The following is a 23,968-nucleotide window of genomic DNA, read 5'->3' on the forward strand; positions in this document are numbered from 1 at the left end:
AGAGGTTCGCTATAACTCTTTAAGGGCCCCTTTGAATCGCAGGATTGAGAAAACGTAGGAATAGGAAAAATATAGGATTTTGATAGGAATATAAGTGTAAAACAGATGATTGCAAAACGCAGGAAAAACACAGGAATGATCGTTTGATTGAACTACTGGAAAAACACAGGAATTGAATGAGAGATATAGACTCAAAGGAAATTTAGCAAGAGGTTGAAGCTCTTGCTAAATTTCCTCCAAAATCTCTATAGGATTGTCCATTCCATAGGAATGATTAGATAGGATTCAATCCTTTGTTTCAAAGGGCTTCATAGGGAAAAAATTTCCTATAGGATTGAAATCCTCTAAAATTCCTATGTTTTCCTCCAAATCAAAGGAGCCCTAATAGTACATCTTTTTCTCATTTTTAATCATAGAATCAACAGTGCTTCCTCCTTAAATCATTGAATCAATAATACTCCCCCCTTGCTTTCTTTTCTTCTCGATTTCTCTCTATATTAATGGTCATATTATTCTTAGTATGTCACTGGCTAACTAAAGCTATACTTATTTAGGGATAATAAGAAAACTATACTTATTTAGGGCATTAAAATAGTTTCTCCTTAACCTTAAACTCTGCTATACAACCTACTCCCTTAACCTTAAACTGTGACCAGAAAATCAGAGCTCCGAATCCTTGTGGGAAAACTTTTTCATTCTATTTTGAACAGGCCTGCTTAGCTGATTGTATATGTTACAGCAAGGCTCGTGAAGTTATTTTAATTACGTAATTGCCCCATTTACAAAGACTTGCCAAGTTGCCTTTTACTCCCTCCGTTTCAAAATATTTGACACCATTGACTTTTTAGCACATGTTTGACCGTTCATCTTATTCAAAAAATATTGTGAAATATGTTAAACTATATGTGTACATGAAAGTATATTTAACAATGAATCAAATGATATGAAAAGAATAAATAATTACTTAAAATTTTTGAATAAAACGAATGGTCAAACACGTACTTAAAAAAATCAACGGTGTCAAATATTTTGAAACGGAGGGAGTATATTACAAAGAGAGGGAGGGGAAGGACACTAACGAAAATAGCCGGTGCTATTTCCTAGTTAACCACACAACTACAATTACATTAACCACATATTTCTTTGAATAAAATTCCAAATTCAAAGAAGGGATCTACTCACGGGAAATCTTCAATCTACAGAAGCAACAAGAGAAATCATATATCATAGCCGAAATATATTTATGTGGGATAGAATGCAAGAGTGCAAAAACTAGTTTTCTAGCTTGGACGACAGACTTCGGTCAGAATATACCTTGATAAAAGGATGAACAAGCTTCACTGTTTCCTGTAGTAAACGGAAGGTGTGATAGTGTGAAACACACTCTTCAGATAATCAAACATTCAGAATAAGATTCAGATAAACAGAAAAAGGACATGGCAATACCTTGCCACGTAGATAACGAAAGACATGCCACGTACGTTGTAGGCCTCCTCACAGATTACTTCCTGCAAAACCATAACAATATGTATGATCAATGGATAACTAATATTCGCATGTTTAAGACGTTTAAAATTCTGCGAGCAAGGTGAAAAGCTGAGATGGTGAGACAACCGGAGATCCGTACAATATTTATCCACGGTATACCAACTAATATAACTTCTAAAAACATATAAAATAGTAAATCCTTCTTAAATATGTACTGTTTATCAGGCAAATCTCACATTTTATTACATGTATATAAAAAATTGGATACATAACTTCAAATTTAAACTGCAGATGTAACATATCCCACACGCATGCAAAAGGCAAGCAGGAAATGTCATGTAAAAAGTATGTTGATTCAAACTAACCACATTGGGTTGTGCCTGTGCCTTCGAGGTAAGAGGGGAACCAAGTGCATCTCTAATATATTGATCCTGCAACCAACACCACCATATATGCATATCATGGAGCAAACCATGAAAGCGCATATAATTAGCTTAAGTAACTAGCTAACCTGCGATTGCAAAATCTTTTCGAGAGAGCTATCACTGCTATCCTGTGAACTGTAGTAAACATCAACTGGGTCGGTCAGTCTCAGCTGAGCAGTCTTTTTCAACTTCTGAATTTTGTTCACAACCTGGTAAAAATGTTCATAATCATTAGACTACAGTAATCAGAAATTGAACAAGATATAATGGAAGAGACAAAGCGATGAAAACTTTAAATGTAATTAAATAACGCAAAACCCAGACCATGTGTAGAAAAATTACATTTGCAGGTAATATTTGCAGATCATGTGTAATACCACATTATCATGGCAATAGCTAGGAGAAGTTAGAAATTTGGGCATGATCATCTAGAGGCATGATATTTATTCATAAATCTTCAGAAATAATTAAATATTGATATTTCACATAGAAAAACTATACTTTTGACTGGGAACCAAACTTGGGCCTGGCATTTCAAAGCCGGACTTTTCCAGCCTTGGTCCAAAGCACTACTCGGCTTGGTATGAACAAGGAAACATCCAAATAGTATTTGACATTATAACTAAAAAGAAATTCATCTACAATATGGAACATTATATATACTCCAAATGATAAGACATAATTTTTGAATCACCTCACGAACAACTCCAGCTTCAAACAATGATTGATCAACTTGGAGATCCAAGATAACCAAAACATCGCCTACAACAATATCAAGTGAGGTAAGAAAAGGTTCCATAAATGCTGAAACTATGTGAAGATGTTTGCAAGGTACCATCTCCTGCAGCATCAATTTCCTTCTCTGACACATTTGCGGGGCGCTTGAATTCTCGAAAAACCTAAGAACGAAATTGAAGGAACGGATAAATATTATTCTATATTAATATCAGTCACAAATATCCATGAAGTCAAAGATCACTTAATTAAGGGAGAAAGATTTCCTCTAGCAACAATGTTCAGGCATAATCCCTTAACACTGACATTTGTTTGAATGAAAACAGAACAAGTCAGTGGGATCAAAATAAACACTTGGGTACATTTTTACCATAATAAGGAATACTATTACCTTAATATCTTCCAACGTCAAGAGATGACTGCCAAAAAATATTTCGCCACTTTCCTCAAATGTTAGGATCTGATCCTGAGTCATCTTCTTCACCTCATTTGATATTTTGCCCATGTCTTTTCCTAATCTTTTGCCTAACACACTACAGAAACACAAATAATATTAGAAAACAGCTACAAATGTGAAAGGAAGTCTTCAAGCACATTCAAATAGGCATTAATTACCTGAAGTTAGGTTCAGCACGTAAAGATGAATACACTAAGGGATCGCTACAAGCAGTGACCATCTTGACATTCATCTCCTCCTTGACATACTACAAAGCAGAAAATGGAATCAATATATAAACACATAATGCTTACCATAATTAGGAATAACTCAAATATTGAACAATAAATATGATCATAGTCGCCAAATGATGAGAATGAAAAATGAAAACATGCAGAATATTGAAAATCTATGTGATGGAGAAAAGAAGGCAGAATATTCTGAAGTGATCAGCTGATCGCAGATATAATTTTGCATAAATTTAGAACGGGATGCTGGGAGTTTTTTAATAGATAATCTTAGTTTCGCTGTAAACCTCTTTCAGCTTTCCAGTTATGTCTTCAAGAAAATCATTGTCAGGATGCACAACTACCATCTCCCTGGAAAGTCAAGAAAGTTACTCAGTTAAATATATTTAAAGAGCTTATACATGAGCTAGATAGGCCTTGGGAAACAAGAAATAATAAGCAATCATTTTTAGATATGTCGATTGATTCAAGTCACCGAGTGACAAACATAAAAAGAAAAAAAATGAAGGAACTGTTCATGATGCAGATTTATCTTTTGTTTCTAGGTCTGTTGGTCAATTCTATATGTATAAAATCAATTCACCATAAAACAAGAAATTGTGTAAATAGTATAGTTGTATAATGAGCATGCCTTAATGGTGTTTTCAAAGGTCTGTTATGCCGCTCCCGAATATTTCGAGCAAGATCAACGATGGTCATCATCCTGTTGACACTGTGCTCAACACGCTCATCTATCTGATCATAGAGCCAAATAAGTTGCACACTGTATACAATTTTCTGACTTCTGGTAGAACAGCATATAACCAAGAGGAGTATTAAACTGATTAAAAAAAGTACCTGCCCAGTTGAGGAAGGGAAATTGCAGAAATGAATGCTCTTTTCTGATTTGCTGGACACCTTTCTTAAGTTCTGGTACAGAACTTCAGTGAAGAAGGGAGTAAACGGAGCCATCACAACACAAGTTGTTACAAGCGCCTAAATTAATCATCAAAATATCTTAGATAAGTACAAGAAATTTTATTTCTACATACTAGGCATAATCTGGAAGGAACCACATAAGTGAAATACATGCCATGGGAACAAACTTCTGATTCCTAGGCAGCTTATCTTGTTGAATTCAAGCAAAAATAGTAGCCTTTTTTTTACAAGTAAACAGCACTACAACAGGACTAAAGGAGTCTCCTATTGTGCTATATTAACAAAAAGGAGTAGCTTAATGAAATATATAGTCATATAGAAGAACATGAGAAAATGGATTAGAAACGGTGCAAGATAATTCCATGACATGAAGGAATGAGAATCAAGAAAACAAAAACACAAAGTTAACCATTTAAGGAGATAATCATTGAAACATTAACCACCATCTTATCCCAAAAATATATCCTGTTGTGACTTGCATTTTTTCCTGTTCAGCTGAAGTTGTCAAAAGCAGAAAATCACTGAAAGTCTGCGTACATGGTAAAGTGTTGAAAGAGAAATCCTGCAGTCATCTTCTCCAGTACGACCTTTCAGACGCTTGCGATTGAAACGCACATATATGTTGGTAAGGTTGTCAATGTACTTTACTAAATAAGGGACAACCTGTTGAGAACGTAAGATAATGAATTATCATTATATATCAAGCACAACATAAATATGAAAAGAAACAGAAGTTGAGAACAAATATCAATCAAAGATGACCAACCGTGTAAAGCCTATATGCATCCATCTCCTGTCGAACAAAACTAACTAGACTTTCAGTAGCGGACTGTATCCAGTGATCTAGCACATTAGATGACCTCAGAAGAATAGCTTGATTGATTGGTGAAAATACAGCAAGACCCTCAACTTCAAGCCTCTTAGCATTTTGAACAAGAAATCTATAAGCATTATACCATGGGAGGAAGACATCTTTCACCTGGTTGAGTCAAAGAATGTTAAGTATTTTTCTCAAAAACTATCATAATTCATAACTGGAGAAGTATAACCAATATGTGGATCAGTAGCCTGACCATATGAATATAGCTATGAATGAAACATATAAAATTACATAAATGCAAGGAACAAAGAAACTTACCACACCATGGACACCATTTTTGTTGAATCGTAGGGACTCCGCACGGACGACAGGAGAATTTATTACATATAGCCTCAGGGCATCCTGGAAAAGAAAAGGATGTTGAACGTATGAATCGCAGCTCAGAAGTTATAAAATTAATCATATGTATAATCAAGATAAAAAAAATCTAGACGCAGCATAAATCAGTAAAATGATAAGCAGCATAAGCCAATATCACTGACTTCAACTAGAACATACCGCTCCATAATTATCAATGACTTCCATGGGTGAAGGGTAATTATTTTTACTTTTGCTCATTTTCTTGCCATCCTCAGCCAAGACCAGACCGTTGCATATAAGATTTTTAAATGCAGGTTTCCCAAACAAAGCTGTGGACAGGACCATGAGAGTATAGAACCTGCAAGATCCAAAATTTTATATGTTGAATAGGTCCTTCGACACATTTGTAAACAGGTAAGCACATCTGGACAAGGTTTTCTTATTAAATTGCATTAACGATTAAAATTTTATATGCACAAAATACTATCAAGTTTTATGATCATGAATCTACAGAAAGAACGAACTCCGAAAAAAGGTACAATGTTGAGCCATCAAGGGAAATTAAAAAAGAACAGCTGTTAAATAAAAGATCAGGAGATAAAACAGACCATCCACGAGTTTGGTCCAACCCTTCGGCTATGAAATCTCCGGGAAAATTCTTTTCAAACAGTTCGCGATTCTCAAATGGGTAATGAATGTAGGCATATGGCATGGATCCACTCTCAAACCAGCAATCAAAAACCTGAATGGTGAGCACAAGATACTTTCTCAATTTATAACAGTCATCAGTGAAGACAAGACAGGGTATACACATGATATCCAACATCACTGCTTTAACTTGTATGAAATTGACATAAATCATTTCACAACACCTAGATTTGCATATAATTCAAGGAGTAATCAAGCTGAATTCATCAAATTTAGTATGCACCATGCTTCCAATTGGGCTAGCTTATTTCAATACCCTATATTGCAGGCTACAACTTCTACTATAGACTCCCGATAGCATTAAAATTTATGCCACTAAAACACACGGCAATAGCTATTTATCCGTTCAGGCATTAAGCAAATCTAGACTCATAATGTAAGTCCTGCAATATGCTGAATTATCAATATAACTTGGATGAATGATTTCTCTTTAAATTATGTACATTAATACTCAAAACTGAAAAGTGCATGAAAAACAAAAGGGGAAAAAAGATGAACATGAATTGGCCACGCTACAGTTCATATGCCTTCCTAGTAATTTAAGATATTACTAATAATTTAAGATATTACACTATCTCAATGAACTTCTATGATGTTATAAATAGAATAATCAATCTAAACTTTTCTAAACTTAGACATAATATTTTACAGATGCATTTTATAATTGTTGATCAAGATTAGGTAAAAGCATTCTACAAACATGAATTTGCAATAAGATGTGGAACTATGTACCTACAGTTATTTTCATACAATATGAACACTACTCTACTCTTTGCATATGCTATGTTAGAAAATTATTTTTAGGTAGAGTGTCCCCTAATAATCCAAATCAAAAAAGTACATCTTAAACAAGAACAGAGAAATAATTTTTTTCTCTGTTTGGGACATGAATCAAGACTCAAGGAAATTGAGAGGTACAAGGTGATGTAAAATTATGAGTTGCGATCAACTTACCTCATCAACGCGTTTCAACGCCCCAAACTCTTCCCCTCTCTGAGAGGGAACTGTGATGCCATCTATATGGTGTCGGTGAAGATCACTAATCTGGTAAAGATTTTTAGAGGATTTATATTAGAACAGGTTTGTGTCAAGTGCTATGTAAATTTTGGAACTCAAGAAATATGAAAAAAAAATAGTACTACTCTCAAATTAAAATTATAGTGGACCGGCGTTAGTTGACCAGCAAAGGGGAAAAAACTCTCATAACAAAGATAATTAACCTTGACACCAGACAACTTTTCGAGTTTATCAACAGAGTCCATAACAATTATTTCTTCTCCGTCTTGACTGATCCATAGAGGAAGAGGAGTGCCCCAGAATCTAGTTCGGCTAACAGCCCAGTCTCTAGCCCCTTCAAGCCAGTTATGGAATCTCTTTTCCTGCATTATGAATTGTCAAGAACCACAAATCTAGGTAAAAGAAACACAAAATCAATTTGCAACAATTTATTAAAAATCTTAAGTGGTTTCCTAGTTACTACAAACTAAATCTCTCACAAGAGCTTCTCGGAAGTAACAAGAAACATTTCAGCATAAACACCGGCAAGAAACCACATGGAAAGTCTTAAACGTGCAATCTGAAAACGCATGACAAAAAGTCACGTGCAAACTCTGATATGAGAAATGATTTGGTTGCACATATGCATGAATGAAGTAGCAGTAGAGCGTCCATCCATACATAATATGTTAGCACAACCAATGTCCTGTACCTACAAATTTAGTACTACAGAATTACACCATGAAAGCATCAGAATAGAAATCAACCAAGTATCAGCAAAGAGCAAAACTAAACACACCTTTGAAAATGAGCATTGAAGTACTGAACTTCATGGTTTGCATCAGGGGAAAACAGCATTAGCTTTTTTATGTTGGTTCTAAAAATATTTATCAGTCCAATCTAACTTGCCAAAAAGATGGAACATTTTACATTTAAATTTGAGTAATCAGGGCCCAGCACCCAAAAAAATAAAAATTCTGGCTAAAAGGCCAAATTTGAGTTTTAAAAATGTTTTGGATGAAATTTTCTACTAATTGATTGTCATTGGAAATATCAGTGAAGGAGCAAGTGGTTTTGAAAATTGTCTCTGTATCCAAGAAAGAGCCAAGTTAAGAATTAAGGACAAACAACTCGTTCAACAAGCATGCTAAGCTAGGAACAATATTTGATTTTAGCTCTTTCAGAATTTACAATATAAGATTTCCTGCTACGTGTCTTCCACCCTTTTTTCTGGGCTGGAAAATAACTGCCTGCCAATGTTTATAAGGTTGAAAGGAGTCACACAGATTACATGAGAGAAAGGCTAGCATCAAAGGTGGTAGCCCACTCGAGTAGCACAACACTTGACTACAGGGTTTTCCTTTGGTCACATTTATATAACAAAGATGTTAACAATACAAATAATGAAAGCCAATATTAAAACACAAAGTTCAGCATACCTTAACGTAATCAGGCACCCAGTATGTCTCCTTATTACATTCCAGCAACTGATCTCTAATCCTTTCAACTCTGATGAACCTACACTACAACAAAGATCTTTAGGCTACATTCCTCTGAGTTACATCAAAAGGTATAAACAAAAGGTAAGAGAAGTAACCCAAATGTGAAAAAAAATGGAAATGTATTTTCTATCAGTATATTTCAATTCAAAGCCCTATATTCAATTTTTCAATCAAATTAAAAACCTTCAGATAAGCATTCGGCGTTTTTTTAAGAATAAACATGCCAAAAAAAAACTTTTATTGGAGCAGGAATATCAGAGTACTACAGCTCAATTTAAAGCCAGCAGAAGAATGTGCTAGTATATGGTCCAAATTTACACCAGCAGAAAATACCTACCAGCTTGGAACTGCCCGATATATGAGAGGTGTATTAGATCTCCAACAGTATGGATACTTATGTATAACGCTTCCGTGACTAACAAGTCTTCCTTTTTTCTGAATATTACATGTAGCATACAATTTCAGCATACAAAACATCAAGTAAAAAAACGCATGATTTTTTTCTGAACAAGCTGAATGCAAATTTACTGCTTACAGTTAGCATAAGTTACCGGCAACTGAACATTTGAAAACACTTACCTTTACAGCATTGATTACATATTTGTTGGTTTCTTTGTCTGTGACAAGTAGACCATTAAATTCGGAGATCTTGTCTTTGAAGAAACCATCATCATCAACAGCAACAACAAGATCGGTACCCTGCATTTGAAAGAAACAATCAGTTAAGTGAGTTTTACTAGCACATACAGTAGCTAATGATTTAAAACCATGGTGATTATTGTTGGGTACAACAATGAAAACCTGAATTAGGAGCCATCCTTTTGTTCACAGAGTAGTTAAAATCCATTTTGATACTTCAGGTTAAAGAGTACAAGTGCAAATTTTGAAATCAAATAACCCATGCTAACCAAATTAGTAACATGATACAATAAGGTATTTCATTATGCACCATATAAAGAAGAATACGCACAGTAGAGATTTTGCTCTCTAGGATGCTAATTCGTGTTGCAAGAGTGTAAACCTAATTTCTTTCATGTTTGATTGGTTTTCCAATTGTTGGCTTCGGCCTTCAAGCATCTGATCTTTGTAGGCGAACCTTTCTAACCTGCTGATATGCAAAACCTTTTGCATATTTCCCAAAAAGAAAAGGAAAGAAAAAGAATGCAGCAGGGCAACAATGTCAATACACAACATAAAACAAAAAGGCACTAAAGTTAAAGATACTCAACTCAAGGTGGACTCAGTCACAGACCATATCCTTGCAACCCATAGTAGTAATGTAGATGGTTCACACGCACATGCACACACCTCCCCACCCACCCACACATCCCTCCCCCAGAATTCACCAACACCCCCTTTTGCCAAAGTTCACTAACATCAACAAACAAATATTCCAAGATGAGCAGCACACACACACACACACACACACACACACATATATATATATATAGAGTAAAAAAACCTTTCAATTCGAACCTTAACTGCTGATTAGATTGTTACTTTTCACCCTCTGCCAATATTTCTGCTAAAACCTTGTGCATGGTCAGCAAGATCACATGAACCTATCATTGTAAGAGTCATTTGAAAAAAAAAAGTATTGTAGGGCCCATATTTATCACTTTTTACTACAGCAAATAGATAATGCTTATGCATTTCATAATTTAATGTGAAGGCTATCCCTATGCCTTTCAAGTTTATGCTCTTTTTTTTATAAAAAAAAACAAAGGCAGAAACTGCTTCATTTCATTGATAAAGAAGAGATACACATCGACCCAAGAAAGGGTTCCCACTGAAAACACCATCCTACAAGCACCTCAAGATCATTACCCAAAGCTACACTAGACACCTGAAATACCAAAGCAGCCAAAACATCTATAATACATTCTCCAAAGCTACACTAAACACCTGCAAACACCAAAGCAGCCAAAACATCTATAATACATTCCCCAAAGCTACACTAAACACCTGCAAACACCAAAGCACCCAAAACACCTAAAACACCCAACACCTAAACAAGTCACACCAAAGCACCCAAAACACCTAAAACACCTAAACAAGTCACGCATCTGACCAAACTAATATGAATCTAGGTTAAGGTCCTGGAACACGAGCCACGTTGTGTAGCCCAAATAAGATTACAGCAAGCTGAACATAGTGTCCCGGGTATGCCTCTTTTAGGAACGCAATGCACCTATCCATAGTGTCTTCATCCACCTCCTCATCCTTTGTGATAATGCCTAGCTTCTTCATGAGTACATATGTTTTCATTTGGTCAATGAGGAGTCGCCTTTTCTTCATGTTTGAAGGTAGAGGGACACTTCTTCGAGAGGTGGCAGTGATAATCTTTTGCCGCACTCTTTTGGCCAACCTATTCTTCACCGCTGGAGCTTTTGTGATCTCAAGTAGCTCTGCTTTATCTGTCACCAGGTTGCTTGGTGCAACCTCAAGAGGAAGATGCTCACACCTAGATGGAGGGTCCATAGTTGGAGTAACATGCTCTTCCTTTGGTGCAGCTATCTTGCTAGATACCCCATGTCCTTCATTGAGAGATGAAGGAACACTCCCATGGGATGTTGAAACAGTCAATGCGACGGCTGTGTTAGGTGCGCTCGGAGAAAGGGGCGATACAACTGAAGGAAGGGGCGCTGCTGTAAGCTTCTCCAAATCTCCCTCGGGTGGAGAAGAGGGCACTTCCTGACCATCTGGCAAATGGCACCCCAAAACCACCTTATTGGGGACACCAACATTGTCATTTGTCATCTTTGGAAGAACCTCCACCCGGGACTCGGCACCAACATTGTCATTTGTCATCTTTGGAAGAATCTCCACCCGGAACTCGGCAGGTGGGATACAAAGCTTCTCGCTAATAGCTTGAGAAATCAAAGCTGTAGAAATCGCGTCGGCATTGAACGTGATCAACATCGACTGGTATCCCCCTGCACTCTGTGAAGAGTAGGCAACAGGGACAGCCCTCTGTGAAGCTGAGGAGAAGTGGCCTGAAGAAGGGCACCACCGAGCGAAATGGCCTTATCCCCAACAACAAAGGCAACGGGGAGGATGAGTGCAAGCCGCGACACGGTGATCAGCTGCCAGACAATTGAAGCACTTCCCTCGCAGCTTTGACAAGGAGCGTGGTGGATTCCCGGTGGCAACCGGTCGAGCACGCTGCGGGCGGGGAGGAACAACCGGACACGTTGCTACCCGATGACCAACCTCGCGGCAGTTGAAGCACTTGTCCGAAAGAAAACCCCTACCCGGATCAAGGATATTGCTCCCGAGGCATGGCGGAACACATCTGAAGGCTGCCATCGTTCCTGTGAATCTTTGATGAGCCGCCACTGGACTGGGCAGGTGAAGGTGAAGTTTATAGAGGAAAGCTCACATCGCGAGCAGGGCAGGTGGTGGATGGCGGGGGATGCGGCGTGGCGCGGTGGTCAGTGGTCACCTGCTCCGGATGGTGGTCGTCAAAGCCGGGATGGCGGCTGGTGGCGGCGGGGGATGCGTTCTGGATCTGCGGGGGTGGAGCGGCGGCGTGGTGGAGGTGGGGGGAAGAAGGGTGGCACGGTGGTCACCGGCCGGCTCCGAGATGGGAGGTCGTCGGCGCCTGGATGGCGGCGGCGGGGTGAGGACTGGATGTATCGTATCTTTGTCCTCCGGTCACCCGACCAGACGACCACCAGTGTTCTCTCTCATCATGTAACCCTTAAAAAAAGACTTGCTGGTTTAGTTCCCAACTTTTTCTTCAAACTTCCAACTTTTCTATCACATTAAAATTTTTCTACACACAAATTTTCAACTTTTCCGTCATATCGTTTCAATTTCAATTAAACTTTCAATTTTAACGTGAACTAAACACTTCTTTCTCGGTGAAGCCCTCTAGGCCATATGGCAAACTGGGCCACCCGACACGACCCGACCCAGGCCCAAGAAGAGTCGGGCCGTGCCAGCCCGACATACACGCCGACCGGGGCAGGCCGCCAATGTACTGCACCAATAGCTTAGGCACGGCCTAATAAGACTCGGGCCGGACCGAAGGCACGAAAGCCACCATGCTCCTCCTTGGAAAAAGTCTATTTTCCTCCCTCATCTATTTGGGCCGTCTCCTAAATGGCTGGAGTAAGTCTATTTTGAATCACTCGTCTCTTTGGGCCATGCCTTATAGAGCTAGAATAAGCCTATTTTGGCTCCCTCGTCTGTTTTGCCTCCTTGATCGTTGGACCAAGCCATACCGAGCCGGCCTGCCCATCGTGTCGAGGTAAAGGCCAAGGCACGGGCCTGACACCAGTCGGACCATGTCATGCTTGGGCTAGGCCAAAACCCCATGACATGGACCGGGCCGTCAGCCCTGGGCCTTTTAGCCAACTAGGCCCTGTGCCGAAGTCCAAACAAAAACTACACGACCATATGAAATTTCCATGAATTTTTTTTATTTATAATTTTTTTTATTAAAAGTTTTACAAAAATAATTTTTCATTTTGAAAATTGACGGAAGTAGTCCCCTACCGCCCTCTGGGAAAAATCGCCCTCTCAGAGGGCGGCGAAAATGACGTGGCAGACGGCCGTTCGCTCTCGGGCGACGGCCGTCAACGAAATTTGCAGGCGGCCCCCTTACCGCCCTCCGCTAGGGCGATTTTATACTGTGCGGGGGGCCGCCTGCAAATGGGCGGCGAGGGGGGGCATGGAATTTTGCAGGCGGCCCCCTTGCCGCCCTCCGCTAGGGCGATTTTGTACTGTGGGGGGGGCCGCCTGCAAATGGGCGGCGAGGGGGGGCATGGAATTTTGCAGGCGGCCCCCTTGCCGCCCTGGGGGAGGGCGATTTTTGCCTCCCCCCTATAAAGCCCAGTCCCTCCTCTGTGAAATTTCATTATATTCACTAAAAATCCAAAAAAAACGAAAGAGAGAGAGGGGAGGGCAGCAGAAGGGGAGCGGCGAAGCCCTGCTGGTTCGCTCAATTCATCACAGGTATGCTCCCATACATCTTTTGCATTTGTACTAATATGTTATGTTTGAGTATATATGTTGCGTTTTAGTTTTAGTTCCATATATTTTAGCACATCTGTAGCACACAACACATATGTGTAGATCCAGAGCATAGAATATAATAGTATGAATTGAGACATAGATAGTAGTGTTAATTGTAAGATGTAGTTTAGTTTGATCTGGAGAATGTAACGTAATTTTAGAAATTTAGAGAACAATATTGTAGAGAATGTAACTTAGGGCGTAGTACAGAAATGCGAGGTTAACGCAGTTATTGTTTTCATCAGGCACAATGTCAAGTAAGGTCACATTTCAGATAGTTCACGGTGAAGGAAATATTAGATTTGGTCCAGATGGTGTTGATCTGTCAGATTTTGTAATGACATCTAAGGGCATCGATAGGCCTGCGGAGAGAACATTTCAGTCAATTTATAGTTGGTTGTTGAGAGGATTTAGAATAGACCAAGAAGTCTACACAATGTCAGTGTCAGTTGTAGTGAGTCGTGCAACAGAAGGTTATTTTTGGGAACTAATGCCGATGGACAGCACTGATGCTTGGAGACGGTATGTGGAAATGGCTTTTGAACGGTCATGGCCCCTCGTTATATTTGTGTCAGTACAAGAGAAAGATATAAATGTTTCAATGCAAACCGAAGATGTAGAGGGTCCTATCAATGCAGGGGATGTTGTTGGACCATCGATGCAAAATGAGGAAAATCAACCAAGGGAGGAGCAGGCTATGGGCATGGCGGATGAGGGGGAGAGAGTCGGTATAATTGTTGATGAAATGGAGAGGGAAGATTCGGATAATGAGGAAGCGGACGACGACGCATCATCCGATGAGGAAGGTGATGTAATGGCCACTGATTGGGCAAATGAGGACTTCTCTGGACTTGTTATATCAGAGGGTGATCATGTACCCTGGGAGTATAAGGAGAACGAGGTAATTGAGGGTGCAAGAACCAAGAGAAGAAATTTAATGAGTTGTGGGACAAGTTGGATGAGTTGACAACGAAGCAAACAGATGAGCAATCTCGCAGACCACTAGTTGAAGGTGACGAGCCTCCCATACCTCTTGGTGCATTACATGATGACCCACCAACAATGAGAAGGAGGTCAGGGTCGTCCATCAGAAATTTCACTCAGTGGATTGAGAATGAGCCTAAGGAGAAGTGGTCTCTATTGTTCGACACCGATGGATCTCGGTATGGCATAATGACAACCAATTTGGCAGAGGTGTACAACTGGGTAATGCGAGGAGTTCGGGTACTTCCATTGGTTGCTATTGTTGAATTCATCCTTCACGGCACGCAAGCGTACTTTAGGGATCGATACAAGAAAATTGGTCCGTCCATGGCTGATAACAACATAGTGTTTGGCAACGTAGTGACAAAGTACATGGAAGATAAAATCAAAAAGGCACGGAGACATCGAGTTGTTGCTCAAGGCACACAAGTGCATCGGTATGAAATAATGTGTGTTGATAGGAGCAGGCGTGATATCTATCGCAAGCAAGCCGTGCAGGAATGTGTCTTGAAGGCGGATGGTGGATGTACCTGCAGTTGTATGAAGCCGAAGCTTCATCACCTTCCTTGCTCACACGTTCTTGCTGCTGCCGGTGATTGTGGCATATCTCCCAATGTGTACGTCTCAAATTATTTTAGGAAAGAAGCAATCTTTCATACATGGAGTGAGGAGATATATGGGTTCGGGATCTCAGGATCTTACACAACGCTGAGTGCCCAAGTTTTTTATATTCCAGATCCATCTAAGTTAAGGGTGAAAAAGGGTCGACGCCAAACTAGACGCATCAGAAATGATATGGATGAGTCAGAAGCAGGTGGGAGGACTTTACGCTGCAGCAAGTGTGATCTGCGCGGCCATACTTACAAGAAATGCCCGAAGAATGCAGAAGTTCCAAGCGGCGCAGATGCTAGTCCATCTGGACAGGCAAGTGATGGTAGGTGACCACCTGGTGATGAGTGTTCGGACTAAACACTTTTGTTTGTTTGTACTCTTGTTTAGTATGTGTTAGTAATTCGCTTATGAACATTTATTACTTATGTTGAACTAATTATTTATATGTTTCTGATCAACCTATTTGATGCAGGTATGGCGTACGACACACCGGCGCTGTTGAACCGTGGGATTGACAGGAACCACCGCTCGTTCCTGTCAGCAGTCGAGGGTGCACAGCTCGGCACCTTCCGTCCACGCACGTCGCGCGAGTGGTTGCGTGTCGACCCCCGTCACGTTCCTTGGTACGCGTATGTTCACATTTCAACTCAACTTTGCTTTGTGTCGTACTTATGTTTGAAGTTTGCTCTATACAGGTTGCGTGCGGCAGGTCTTCTACCACTTTGTAGGCTTGTTGAGGCGGCGGCGGACGACCGTGACCCAGCGAAGCGGTGGGATGCAGACCGGTCACTCCTTGCCGCTCTTGTAGACCGCTGGAGACCTGAGACGCACACGTTCCACCTTCCCTGTGGGGAGATGGCTCCGACACTGCAGGACGTGTCGTACCTGCTCGGGCTACCGCTGGCGGGAGCACCAGTTGGTCCCGTGGACGGTGTTTTTGGGTGGAAGGAGGATATCACTGCGCGCTTCGAGCAGGTGATGCGCCTTCCACACCTAGGACCGGCCAACACCCTTCCTCCGTACTCTACAGTCGGGCCTAGCAAGGCTTGGTTGCTCCAGTTCACTGTAAGTAAATAAGTTGTTATTATCATACATGCTTATTTGCGACCGGATGAGTGTTTTGTACTAAAATTTCATTCTTAATTGTAGGCGGACCTTCTGCACCCTGACCCTGATGATTACTCGGTCCGACGCTCCCTTGAGGCGTACCTGTTGTGGTTGTTCGGGTGGGTGATGTTCACTAGCACCCACGGGCACGCTGTGGACTTCCGGCTGGTCCACTACGCACGGTCCATCGCGGATGCTCAGCCACAGGACGTGCCGCAGTGGAGCAGGGGTTCTGCCGTGCTAGCAGCCACGTACCGTGCCCTCTGTGAGGCGTGCACGAAGACTGACGCGGGAGCGATCATCGCTGGCTGCCCTATGTTGCTTCAGCTTTGGGCAGCCGAGAGGTTTGCCATAGGTCGACCAGTGGTGGACAGCGCACCCTACGGGGTTGGTCGCAGCGCGCAGTGGCCAGAGGACGGTCCCACGATGGGGACTTACTGGTGTCGACGTGGGGTTAGTGCAACTTCGCTGCGTTATAAGTTTATCAGTCGTCTTCTTTTTTTTTCTTCACATAACATGTCTAATTCCGATCATGTTTATTGCAGCGTCGTTACGCTCACGTCCAGGTGAGACGTGGTTACCCGGACTTCGTGTTCGAGTTTGACCGTCTCCAGCCGAGCGACGTCATCTGGGAGCCGTACACAGAAGAGGCCGTCGCTGCGAGAGCACCGCTAGGACTTTCGTCCTTGTGCACACGCGACCAGGCTTACTGGCTCACCATCCTGCCGATGGTGTTCGACATTTTCGTTGAGCCTCACTGCCCGCAGCGTGTGATGAGACAGTTCGGACTTAGGCAGGTGTTTCCGGGCAACGTGCAGCCGACCGTCCTCCCTGCCGACCACTCGTGAGTTCGGATTGTTCATTTCTAAATTTTTATGATAATTACTTCATCGAGCCATATAATTTACCTCTCTTCACAGGTTGACTCGACGGGGACAGCTAGCAGGCGCACTTTGGGCTCCACGTGTACAGCAGTACGTTGACGACTGGGTGTTAGCTACAGAGGAGGTGATCAACGAGCTCTTCCCACACACGGAGGAGAACTATCGTGACTACCTTCGCTGGTACCTTCCTCGCACTCGTGCGCGTGTGACCTTCACTCCAGACGCCCTAGAGCCGCACGTTGCCGCTGTCACGGACGCGTATCCCACGCACCGTGACCGAGACTACTTCGTGGCGGTACGTCCAATTTGTATTACTTCTTACAATTATTTCATTTATCTTGCATAATATAGGACAACTACTGAATTTTTTATTTCCATCTTGCATAGGCTGATGCCGCACGGGATATCAGTGCCGATATCACCGCAGTCCAAGTGAGGTTGAACAGAGGTTTGCACTTGACTGACGTTGAGCAGAGGGTGACCTTCGACCGGATGCAGGAGAAGATGCGTGCGGTCATGCACGTCTTCTCCTGTCGCAGCGCCGTGGACGTCGTACCTCCAGCTGGTCCGGTACAACCACGGCCTCGCGCGCCTACCGTCGGAGCAGGACCTCGACCTACAGCACCTGTTTCGCACGGTACTGCTCAGCCCAGAGGTTTCTTAAGTTTTGTTTCTGTTTTTCTACGAAAACATCACCCCGTCGTAACTTGATGTTCCATCCTCGCAGGACCTCGTTTGCCTTCGAGTGCCCCTAGCTTCGGAGCAGTGCGACCTACAGCACCGGTTTCGCACGGTACAGTTCAGCCCAGATATTAGTTCATTTTTGTTTCAGCTTTTGCACGAATATGTCACCATGTTTTAACTGCACGTTTCCTCATCGCAGGACCTCGTCTGCCTTCGAGCGCGTTCGCAGGCACGACCGGCGCTTCCGCGAGCTCCGCAGGGGCGTTCGCCACCTCTTCGGGCGCGTTCGCCAGCTCTTCCTCTCACGGAGCGTCGATCCCTCGCCCACACGGTACTTTACTTTTTATTACCACTGTTAAATACTTGTACGAAACTGATGGTCCTTGTCCAGCAGGATTTGCAGCCGGGATCTTCGGTACTGGGGCCTCTTCGTCTCACGCCGGTAGGACTGGTCCTACTAGCCAGTTCTACGACGACGACTTGCACGGTGCACACCACCACGACGTACTAGGCTCCTCTCAGCTTGGAGGAGCTCCAGAGGCGCACACTCAGGAGCAGCCAGAGGTCACACCTGTACAGGCAGGACGGGTTGGCCGTGCCGTACCCCCGGACCGACTCACGTACTCCCAGGGGCACATTAGGGCGCAGGGTAGGAGGGACAGGGGTAAAAGGCCTCGTCAGTAGTGTTCTACCTCTTCAGTCCTTATGTGACCGTTTCTTTTGGCTTACAAACTTGTAAAGCAGTACTACTTTTGCTATTACTACTGCAGTACTACTTGTGTTTGTCTCGTCTACATAGTTCTTTTCATTCATATGGTGCTAGAACAACTTATGCTCACGACAACACACTTTCGGCGCTTCACGGTAGTGTCAGATCCAGTAGCGCGCACAGTCCACAACAGCACACATGAAAAGCGGCAGCTCGAGTTATCACTATCAACTTTCGGCGCTGCCTGTTGACATAAAGTGATTCACGCCCACGCGTGATCGTCTTGTCACATCTAATGAATAATGTATCTCATTGAGTTCACATATATTGCAGTGAAAACGACGCTATATAATTGACAATCTGAAGGCAACCTCTTCATATCTTCTTTCCCACTAGCACACCACACACGAAAATGGAAGCCTATTCATTGGTAATACGTAATCTAGATTTGAGATTATGTAGAACATTCTTCACTACAATTTTACATTTTGGCAGCAAACCAAATATGATCAAATGCAATTTTACCTTACCAAATATTTGGTAGTGCCAAAACTTGCTTATATTTTGGCACTAACAAAATATTTGTACGGTAACAATCCAAATATGCCCTAAAAAATAATAAAATTGTATTTTACCAGTCTTGGAGATTTTAATCTTGTATAGTTTTCAATATAAAAAGATTTGATAACTATTGATATTTATAAAAAAATATAGAGCACAGTATAAAATCGCCCTCCCCCATTTGCAGGCGGCCCCCCGCACAGTATAAAATCGCCCTAGCGGAGGGCGGCAAGGGGGCCGCCTGCAAATTTCGTTGACGGCCGTCGCCCGAGAGCGAACGGCCGGCTGCCACGTCATTTTCGCCGCCCTCTGGGAGGGCGATTTTTAAAAATCGCCCTCCCAGAGGGCGGTAGGCGACTACTTCCGTCAATTTTCAAAATGGAAAATTATTTTTGTAAAACTTTTAATAAAAAAATTTATAAATAAAAAAAATTCAATTTCCAATGGGTACTCTGTTACTCTTGTTGATTAGAGCAAACGTTATCACATTCATTCTACCCGATCAAGGTAAATAAAGTAGTGCAAAGTATCATAGGGCGAAAATCAATGGAAGTATCGTAGAACAAAAATAGCAAAGCAAAGTGACTCTTGAGAACAAAATATTCAAGAAGAAGAAAAATGAGCTCGGGACAAAATTCAACATTTGCTAAATTCAAGGAAAATAACTATTGAGGTAAATCTCAGTTTTAGCCTTCACAGAGAGAAACGTCCAAATATTTTTCCCATCTGCAATTAAGCTTAGGATAGTGTGTAGGAGTAAAATGTATCTATACTTCGAATTAAGAAGAATAATTCTTACCTCAACTATCCCCGAAGCAAGACAGACACGATAATCATCTTCACCAAAAGCAGGGGCAAAATGTACAACACCAGTTCCAGTATCATCAGCTACACAGTTATCTGCTACGACTCTAAATGCGGTGTCCTGCAGCTCTGAGAAATAGTCGAACAAAGGAGTATATCTGTATCACAAAAGGAAACAAAAAACATGAGTGCTTAGAATAAACTGAAGATCACAACTGCAATAATATATTCAGTAACTAAAAGAAAGAATAAACCAAGATTATGAAGTCTAGAACATTGTCAACCCTCAAAAGGAAATGGACGCATTAGAATCTCAAAAAACGATGAAGATTTCCGGATAAGAAACATTGGATGGATTTGAAATCCCATTGGCTCTAGTCACACGAATAGCATTGTAATATCAGTTCGTACTAGGTGATTGCAGATATTAAAAGTAAATTTGAATGCGATACCGGATATATTGGAAGAAAGAATCATAAGATCCAATTAATAACAGCAGTAGCACTGACCTAAGGCCTACCAAGGATGATCCATGAATCTTTTCGAGTAGTTCATACGATTCAGTATCCAGTCCATTTTTAGCAGCTCCACTGCTCCCCTTTGAAGGCCCTGGCTTCTTTCCAGTAACTTTGACCGTGACCGGCAATTGGTCTAGCCTAGTTTCTGCAACAATATATACGCTCCCATTTGATTTGTCCTTAACCTGTTTGTACCGTAGTGCAGCTCTTCAGATAGAAGCTAAGAACAGTATAACTATAGAAATATAAAATATAATGCTTTATGACTATTTCTTTGTATGAGATATCATAAACTTGGATGAGCCTAAACCTATAACAAGATCAAGAGACAATTTTTAGTATTCGAAGCTAACCAAATAATTTTCTCACGGTAAGATTGTATGAAAATTGCGATCATTTCACAGTAAACATAAATTAAAAAAACAGAGCAAGTCACAGTCAGAAATAAAACAAGTGTAAGTTACAAAGCAATCGAAGTATCAGCTATATATATCTGAGATAAAAAAAAATGCAGTATGAGTTTACATAAGGGTAATCTGAAGTTGCAGTGAAAGCAGAGGCATATTAGCTGCAGATCAGCAGATCTTTGAAAATTCTAGTAATTGTTTTCTGTCATGACTCTAGAATAGGTAGGCAATTAGTAAAAGTACCCAGAAGTGGCAAATGAAACAATTACAAAATGCATGGCAAGAGTAAAGCCTTGGTCTTGAATTAATTTTGAGTTATGTGAATTAGTTTAAAAGTCCAGATAACCCCAGCTGTTCACCAGATGACAGGAAAAAAATTGCAAATGTCCACCATTTTCTATGGTCTGTCTGCTTTAGGTGTAGTTCAGGACTATTTTTCACGTACCCAAAATCACCAACAAATTACTCCATACATGCAGACTGTACTATTAACAAACACAGCAATAAAAATATTTAAATACGCTATAAACCTTGGCATAAACAAATTTTGCATTGACAGAGTGCTAGGTTGCTAGGTAGCGTCCAGGGTGTTGTTGTCCATGCAACAAGAGCTGCATTGTCCACATCACCAACAACAGGGAAGGACACCATGGCTGTTTCGGCCGGAACAAACTACAACATCATCAAAATTAAACATCAGGTCAACTAACAGAGCAGGTCAAACAAGGGCGTGCAGAGGAGAGAAAACAACAATTGACCTGGCGGTGCTGTCCTGCCTCAAAGTTCGACAATGGTGTTTTCATGCCAGTGCTGTAAGGCATCACCTGTAGAACAGCTCCAGAGATTTAAACAGGGAAATAAATACACAAAAAGGGGAAGGGGGGTTGCACATAATATTATTAACTAAAGATAATTCCAGCATTAATGCATCCGAAGCATGTCAAATTGACCAAAACCCAAACCCCATAGTCCCAAACTCTAATTGGAAGAACGGTCTGTGCTCGATACTCCTTCCTCTCATCTTCTACTCACTTGTTTTATATAACCACGCTTGCTAATTCTTTTAAAGAAAATTATAAAAATCATATTAATTGATTTTTTAAATCTTTTTAACTAACATATTTAATTAATCATGTTAATGAGTTGTTCCGTTTTACGAACGCAGCCTTAGCAGTGAGCCAGTAACCAACTTGATCATATACATTTCTGTCGGACAGATTTCCAAAGTCCTAGCGGTAGAGCCATCTAATAATCCCAAACCATGATGAGATCAGAAGAGGGGCTAAAATCGATCATAAAGACCTCTAGAATCTAAATTGTGCATAAATGGGAATTAGGCATGGGGGATTAATTAGCGTACAATAGTCCCATATAATAATCCTAAACCATGATGAGATCAGAAGAGGGGCTAAATCGATCATAAAGACCTCTAGAATCTAAATTGTGCATAAATGGGAATTAGGCATAGGGATTAATTAGCGATTTTCAAAAACCTGACGTACTGACCTTAAAACTCTTGTAGACAAGGTCCTTGTCCCACAGCTGCGCGAAAACCCACCACACGCTCTCCATGAACTTGATGTCCATGGTCTTGTACCCGTCCTCGAAATCGACCCACCTCCCCATGCGCGTGACGACGGCCTCCCACTCGGCGACGTACCTGGTGACGACGCCGCGGCACGCGTCGTTGTAGCTGGCGACCCCCATCTCGAGCACCTGGGCGCGGGTGGCGATCCGAAGGGCCTCGTCGACGGCGCGCTCGACGGGGACGCCGTGGCAGTCCCAGCCGAAGCGGCGGGCGACGTGGCGGCCGCGCATGGCGTGGTGGCGGGCGACGGCGTCCTTGATGCTGCCCGCGAGGAGGTGGCCGTAGTGCGGGAGGCCCGTGGCGAAGGGGGGCCCGTCGTAGAAGACGAACTCCTCGCCGCCCGCCGTGCGGCGGAGCTGCTCGTGGAAGGCGTCGAGCTCCTCCCAGAGGCGGAGGACCCGCTCCTCCTCCGCCGGGAAGGAGAAGTCCTTCCCCTCGCACACCTCGTCCATCGCGCGCGCGTGAGCTGCTCGACCAAATGCGTGAGGCGAGGGGAGGAGGAGGGGTTCGTGGCGCGCAAGTTTTGGGATCGAGAGGCGAGGCGGGGGGTGGGGGTATTTGTTTCCCGCGGCGATTCGTGGCGCTCAAGTTTGCGACGCCGGCGGCACGCGGTTTTTTCTATTTTAGAATCGCGGGGAGGTGCAGTGGACGGAGTCCTGACTCCTGGACTCCTGGAGGGGTTTATAGTTCACTTTATTACTGGTTTTTCAACCTTATCAAGATTTAAAGCCCCATCAGGTGGTCAAGTCAAAACAAAAGCTAAAATTTAAATTTTCGAGCTTGATTTAGAAATTGATTTTAAGATATTTTCAATGTAATTTCTTCTTGGTGTTGGTTTTAAGTCGCTACGAACAAATATATAAAAGTTTTACCTATAAATTAATTTTTATTCCTAATAAGTTGTTTTGGCTTATTAGAGAAAACAGGCAACCGATGAGACTTTTAATATTACCAAAATTTAATAAGGCAACAAACCAAACATATATACTTGCCAATGTCACCTTATTAAACTTTGCCAATTCTAAAAGTTTTCACTCTTAAAAGTTTATCAAATTTTAATAAAGCTTTAAACTAAAAGCATACAACGCTGCCAAGATTTGGTAATGTTAAAATATACCAAAATTTGACACTAATAAATTTTAGAAGGGTTAAAAATAGCTACAAAGTGAATAAACCCTAAACATTACTAAAACCTAAACATTACGAAAACTAAGATTAACATTTGACAGTACTTTCAATAAAAGAATCATTTGATAGTACTAAAATTTGATACAGTCGATTTTGATAATGTACTGAACACAAAGCCGAAGAGAAGGCAATGCCCTCGAACGATCGGAGCCATTTGATCTTATGAGTTATTATGACTTGTATTTTGGTCCCCTTTGTTTTTCTGAACGAGTTACGGGCGCTGAGATCATGCACTAAGCAAACATTCCACATAAATTTTGTATG

The 23,968-nt window shown here is 41.7% G+C and overlaps 3 protein-coding genes and 1 long non-coding RNA gene across 5 annotated transcripts; 1 reads left to right on the plus strand and 3 right to left on the minus strand.

Moving 5' to 3' along the window:
- Positions 1 to 676: 676 nt before the first annotated feature.
- On the minus strand, positions 677 to 9,360 carry LOC9272464 (isoleucine--tRNA ligase, cytoplasmic-like). Its single transcript, XM_015767700.3, has 22 exons — positions 9,216 to 9,360; positions 8,974 to 9,071; positions 8,574 to 8,652; positions 7,359 to 7,517; positions 7,093 to 7,182; positions 6,039 to 6,172; positions 5,629 to 5,788; positions 5,389 to 5,472; positions 5,017 to 5,229; positions 4,788 to 4,913; positions 4,170 to 4,307; positions 3,964 to 4,067; positions 3,620 to 3,683; positions 3,264 to 3,352; positions 3,040 to 3,181; positions 2,749 to 2,812; positions 2,608 to 2,675; positions 2,000 to 2,122; positions 1,854 to 1,919; positions 1,447 to 1,508; positions 1,315 to 1,347; positions 677 to 1,196 (listed from the first exon to the last, which is right to left on the minus strand). Exons 1-21 carry the CDS (start codon positions 9,339 to 9,341, stop codon positions 1,338 to 1,340), a joined length of 2,199 nt encoding a protein of 732 aa, XP_015623186.2. The 5' UTR covers positions 9,342 to 9,360; the 3' UTR covers positions 677 to 1,196; positions 1,315 to 1,337.
- Positions 9,361 to 10,361: 1,001 nt separating this feature from the next.
- LOC107279905 (uncharacterized) lies at positions 10,362 to 12,314 on the minus strand. Its single transcript, XM_015767701.3, has 2 exons — positions 12,019 to 12,314; positions 10,362 to 11,950 (listed from the first exon to the last, which is right to left on the minus strand). Exon 2 carries the CDS (start codon positions 11,556 to 11,558, stop codon positions 10,728 to 10,730), a length of 831 nt encoding a protein of 276 aa, XP_015623187.1. The 5' UTR covers positions 11,559 to 11,950; positions 12,019 to 12,314; the 3' UTR covers positions 10,362 to 10,727.
- Positions 12,315 to 17,991: 5,677 nt separating this feature from the next.
- Positions 17,992 to 18,717, plus strand: LOC136355419 (uncharacterized). The gene is made up of 3 exons (XR_010739669.1): positions 17,992 to 18,038; positions 18,129 to 18,260; positions 18,324 to 18,717. It is a non-coding gene; the product is annotated as an uncharacterized lncRNA (long non-coding RNA).
- Positions 18,718 to 19,826: 1,109 nt separating this feature from the next.
- Positions 19,827 to 23,047, minus strand: LOC136355418 (isoleucine--tRNA ligase, cytoplasmic-like). 2 transcript variants are annotated; one of them, XM_066307984.1, is made up of 5 exons: positions 22,435 to 23,047; positions 21,687 to 21,752; positions 21,459 to 21,600; positions 20,513 to 20,706; positions 19,827 to 20,161 (listed from the first exon to the last, which is right to left on the minus strand). In XM_066307984.1, the coding sequence occupies exons 1-4, from the start codon at positions 22,966 to 22,968 to the stop codon at positions 20,702 to 20,704; spliced, it is 747 nt and encodes a 248-aa protein (XP_066164081.1). In that variant the 5' UTR covers positions 22,969 to 23,047; the 3' UTR covers positions 19,827 to 20,161; positions 20,513 to 20,701. The 2 variants fall into 2 exon arrangements, with proteins under 2 accessions (XP_066164081.1, XP_066164080.1); XM_066307983.1 differs by lacking the exons at positions 19,827 to 20,161; positions 20,513 to 20,706 and having other exon boundaries at positions 21,305 to 21,600.
- Positions 23,048 to 23,968: the final 921 nt, after the last annotated feature.

The sequence above is a fragment of the Oryza sativa genome, chromosome 2 (genome assembly GCF_034140825.1).
Source record: "Oryza sativa Japonica Group chromosome 2, ASM3414082v1".
NCBI lineage: Eukaryota > Viridiplantae > Streptophyta > Magnoliopsida > Poales > Poaceae > Oryza > Oryza sativa.